Source organism: Arachis ipaensis, chromosome B06 (genome assembly GCF_000816755.2).
Source record: "Arachis ipaensis cultivar K30076 chromosome B06, Araip1.1, whole genome shotgun sequence".
In the NCBI taxonomy this organism is placed as follows: domain Eukaryota; kingdom Viridiplantae; phylum Streptophyta; class Magnoliopsida; order Fabales; family Fabaceae; genus Arachis; species Arachis ipaensis.
In genome coordinates, this window is record NC_029790.2 from 12321874 (window position 1) to 12326845 (window position 4972).

Here is a 4972-nt window from a genome sequence, read left to right on the forward strand (position 1 = left end):
TTTGAAAAAATAACTATTTGTATCCATAAATTTTACGAATGTTGACAAAAATACCCATCAACAAAGAAAACTAACATTGTACCCATAAAAGACAAGTTCTTTGTGACAAAAGTACCCAAACCTAATTTTTTTGTTGACTTTTTAATAAAATTTTTAAATTATTTCCACCCTTTATATTCAACCTTAGCTCCACTACCAAAATAATAGGGGCGAACACAAATACAATGGCGACGGCTCCAGAGACCTCCGCCTTCGCCTCCACTGCAGACAACAAGGAACACTACCGCTCCTTTGCAATTTCATCTGGTTTTTGGTCAGAAAATCTCGGGTGGCAGAAGCATCAGTTTGGTTTGTTTCCTTACTATTTTCGGATCATTTAACTTATTGGCATGTAGTATAGTGGATAGGGCATCTTGCCTGTGTGCAATTTTAATTTTTTGCAATGTCCTGTTTTTTTAACTGTGCTTCAACATCAATCTTTCTTTTACCCTCAAGTTCTTCTATGGTAGTAGGGAATTAGGGCTGTTCTACGAATCTGTCTTCATCAGCAACGTCAAAAAATTCAAGAGGAGGCCTTTTCTCCAAAGGGATTTCTACGTTATAGTCAATGCCTTTCCTTTTTCTCCTTTGCTACCTGACATCAATCCCTGCAGCCTTCAGTTCTCTCTTCTTCTATAAAAAAGCAAGTCTTCTGGCTTTCTCAAGCTGCTTCTCCCTCTCTTTTCTTTTCGCCTTCTTTCCTTTAGTGTTGGCTAACTGAGCTCGTGCTTCGAAAATCATCTCATTTTCATCTTTGTCCATATCAACAAGATCTGGGCGTGCGGGTTTTGGTTCTGGATTCGGATCAATCTCCCAATGTTGCAACTTCCAAGGATTATCGCTGGGTTCATAGTTCTCATCCTTTACACAGGCTACGTCAAGAAACTTCTCGTTCATGAGATGGAGAGAATTGATTTGAAGGGAGCGGTGGTGTTCTTCATCGTTTGCGGTGGAGGGCTCTGGCACCGTCGCCATTACATTTGGGTTCGTCCTTGTTATTTTGGTGGTGGAGTTGAGGTTGAAGATAAAGGAGTGGAGATAATTTAAAAATTTTATTAAAAAGTTAACAAAAAATTAGGGTTTGGATACTTTTGTCACATAAAACCCATCTTTTATGAGTACAATGTTATTTTACTTAGTTGATAAATACTTTTGTTACCGTTTATAAACTTCATGAGTATAAATAATTATTTTTTCTTTTATGTTATTGAGCCTTTTTGTTGCTCCAATATAATTGAATGGAGTTAACTGGTACCCTACTAGTTAGTTCCTAAACTTTTCCAAGTAACAATATCTACTACTACTATTATTATCTCCCCATTTAAAATTGTGATGTAAAATGCTAAAATTAAGATTTAAATCGATGCACATTTATTTTTTATTAAAATTAATTATAATAGGCTATTCACGTAAAATTGTACACTCATAGGATAATATGCATTTGGTCTACAAGTATCTCTAGATACATATCATTCATTTAATTCAAATCTAACCAGTATCAAAATTCTAATTATATTTATATACATAATAAATTTACGAAATATTTATCATCATCTAAATACAGATTTTTTTACTTAAATAAAATTTATAAATTATAATATTATGCGATTGTCTTAAAAATTACAATATTTCATTTTAGAAATTAGAACATTCGTGTAATATTATAATTTTTAAATTTTAGCTAAATAATAGACATGAACAATAATGCTTTGTTTTTCATAACTCTTTTCCCTTTTGTTTTACTCTGCATTGTCCAAGTAAAATGTTAGAATGGATAAGAGATGAAAGTAAATCCAATCAAGCCGAAACAGACGCGAAACGTCAATGTCTGCCTGCCTGTTTCAACTTTCACGTGCGAATTTCATCATCACGACAAATACTATGAGTTAGTATAGGAAACATTTCAAGTGCCCAGTTGTTTTAACTGTTGATTTCAATTAATATATATTATATATATTTTTTATAATTCAAATCAACGATTAGAATAATTGGTGCACCGAAACTCTTCGGTGCACTTGAAATGTTTCCGTTAGTATATACACAGCCAAAGATTTACCAAATCACAAATGCTTGTTTAAGATTGAATGTTTGGATACCGAAAACAACTTCTTTTTGGATAAAAAATTTATATAGGTTACTATCTTTGCCCCCTCTAAACTGAATTAAATTATGTTCTTAGTTGCATATAAAGAAAAGTTTCAGATCCACATACTGGAATAAAAAGGTCAATCCGCACAAGAAGAATTTAATCAAAAGTAATAAGAGATTGATAAACGTAGCCTTAGACCATTTTCAAGGGAACTTATCCTAATTCTTATTTATGGTCCATCTTTTATAAAAAGTAACTCTACATTAGCTTTTGCGTTATAAATAATAAATAGGAACTCAAAGCATCTCTCTCTTCTCCATTAGGAGGAACTAACTTTAGTCCCTATTGTAGTCCCACTTAATTAATTAATTAAAATACTTGAAATTAATGTAATTAATTTTTTTCAATAATGTAATTTAAATATTTAAATTTAAAAATAATTCACTATTAAAAGATATTAATATTAAATAAATTCATATATAACAATAATACATAATATATAATTCGGGGTTACACTAATTTGTAAAATTACTTAATACAAAGAAAAACATAATTAAACTCTATAGTTGACGACAAGCATTGTGAAATTGCCATATGTGTTCAATCAAGTCCTTTTTCAATTGTCTATGCTGCTGCCTATTTCGAAGTTGGGCATTTCTTAGGAGAAATTGATGGTATGGTGCAAAATCTTCTCCTCCTAGCTGAGGTTGTGATAAGCCATTTTCAACATCATCATACTCTAAGCCTTGAGCAAAATTTCCTGCATAAGTGTCTCTTTCATCCTCAACAATCATATTATGCAATATAATACAAGCTCTCATTATGTTGGCAAGCTTCTTCTTTTTCCAAAAACGAGCTGGACCACGTATAATTACAAAGCGTGCTTGCAGCACTCCGAATGCTCGTTCCACATCTTTTCTTTGCCCTTCTTGGTATTGTGCAAATAACTTGTGTTTATCCCCTTGTGGCTTTGAGATTGATTTGACAAATGTGGCCCATTCAGGATAAATACCATCTGATAAATAGTATCCCATTGTATAATTATTATCATTAATAGTATAATTGACTTCCGGAACACAGTCATTTAGAATATCATCAAACACTGGAGAACGATCTAACACTTTGATATCGTTATTTGAACCAGAAACTCCAAATAACGCATGCCATATCCAAAGATCTGAAGATGCTACAACGTCAAGTACTATGGTTGCAACCCCACGATAACCACTCATGTACATATCTTTCCACGTCTTTGGACAATTTTTCCATTGCCAATGCATGCAGTCAATGCTACCCAACATGCCAGGAAAGCCACGACCCTCCGCCATTTGTAGCAGGCGTTGTACGTCATTTGGATTGGGTTTTCGCAAGTATTCATCCTCGAACACTGAAATGACACCTTCAACAAATTTTTCCAAGCATTCAATTGTAGCGCTCTCGCCTATGCGCACATAATCATCAATAGCATCAGCTGCTACGCCATATGCTAACATCCGTATCGCAGCGGTACATTTCTTGAGTGGCGACAAGCCTCTTCTTCCAGTTGCATCAACCCTCTGTTGGAAATACAGATAGACGTTTGAGAGAGCGTCTACTATCCGAAGGAACACATGTCTTCTCATTCGAAATCTCCGTCGGAAAATGTCAGCATTATACACCGGTTCATCTGCAAAGTAATCTTGGAAAAGGCGATCATGTCCTGCTTCTCGATCTCTGTTGATCCATCTACGAGTAATTGGGATAGAGCTTCTATCGATATCTTCTTCTTCTGAATCTTCGAGTAAATACTTATCGATCCAATTATCTATGAGTGTATTATTTTGCCGTCTTCTTTTGCCGTACAAAGCCTCATTAAACATATCATCAAAATTTCTAGCCATATCTAGAAATATAATTTTTAGTTCTCTTTCGAGGTGAGAAACAAGAGTTGAAGTGGAGTTGCAGAGTCATTGATAGTTGATATTTATAAGTGTGTCTACAACGGCTACTTAACGGCTAGTTTTGCAACGGTCACTTTCATGAACAATAACGGCACAATAATATTGACTAATTTAAAAACTTACATCAGAAATAAATAAAACAAACTACATCACATGCCAGTAATATGAAATAAAAATAGGAACATACTACATAACTCTACGAATACAAAGAACCATTAAGGAAACCACTTGGCGATTATTTTCTCACATGCAATCTCATGAAGAGCTCGTCGTTTTTCAGTCATTGTAGACGTGTCAGCATTAAGTATTTGCATATCCATATCTCTTTTCCTTTCCTTGGCCATCCTTTCCATTTCCCTTTCTTTTGCTTTTATCTCCATTTCTTTAATATACCTCTGAGTTTGTAATTCTTGTTCTTTCATTGCCGCTTGAGCTTGTAATTCTTGTTCTTTCATTGCCGCTTGAATTTGTAACTCCTTCTCTTTGATAGCCATAATCTTTGCTCTATGTTCCTTCTCCTCTTCTCTTTCTTTTTCCCTATCCATTAGTTCCTTTTCTCAAACATTCTTAATATCTTCCATGAGAGATAATTTTTTAACAACCGATGACTTTCTTTCGCTAAAATCTTCAGACACTTGTGCTTTTCCCTTACCTTTTCGCTTGCTCTTCTTTGATCCTTGTGGGCGAACGGGATAGTCCACACCGGGCTCGTCAGCCAACGGTGTTTCTGGGTTTGATGAGGATGAGTATGCTCCAGTTGCACTAACCTTGGTTCTCTTTGAGCCGCCACTCTGTGTAGGTAGTTGGCTTCTCCATTTTTGCTCCAACCGAAGCATGTTCCAATGCCTCTCAAAAGTGAATTTTTGACCATAATTTGTGGAATAAAGTTTATAAGCCAACTCCT

General features: G+C 34.7%; 1 protein-coding gene across 1 annotated transcript; it reads right to left on the minus strand.

The window, feature by feature from the left end:
- LOC107646516 lies at positions 2642-3987 on the minus strand. The gene has a single exon (XM_016350698.2). The coding sequence runs from the start codon at positions 3985-3987 to the stop codon at positions 2689-2691; it is 1299 nt and encodes a 432-aa protein (XP_016206184.1). The 3' UTR covers positions 2642-2688.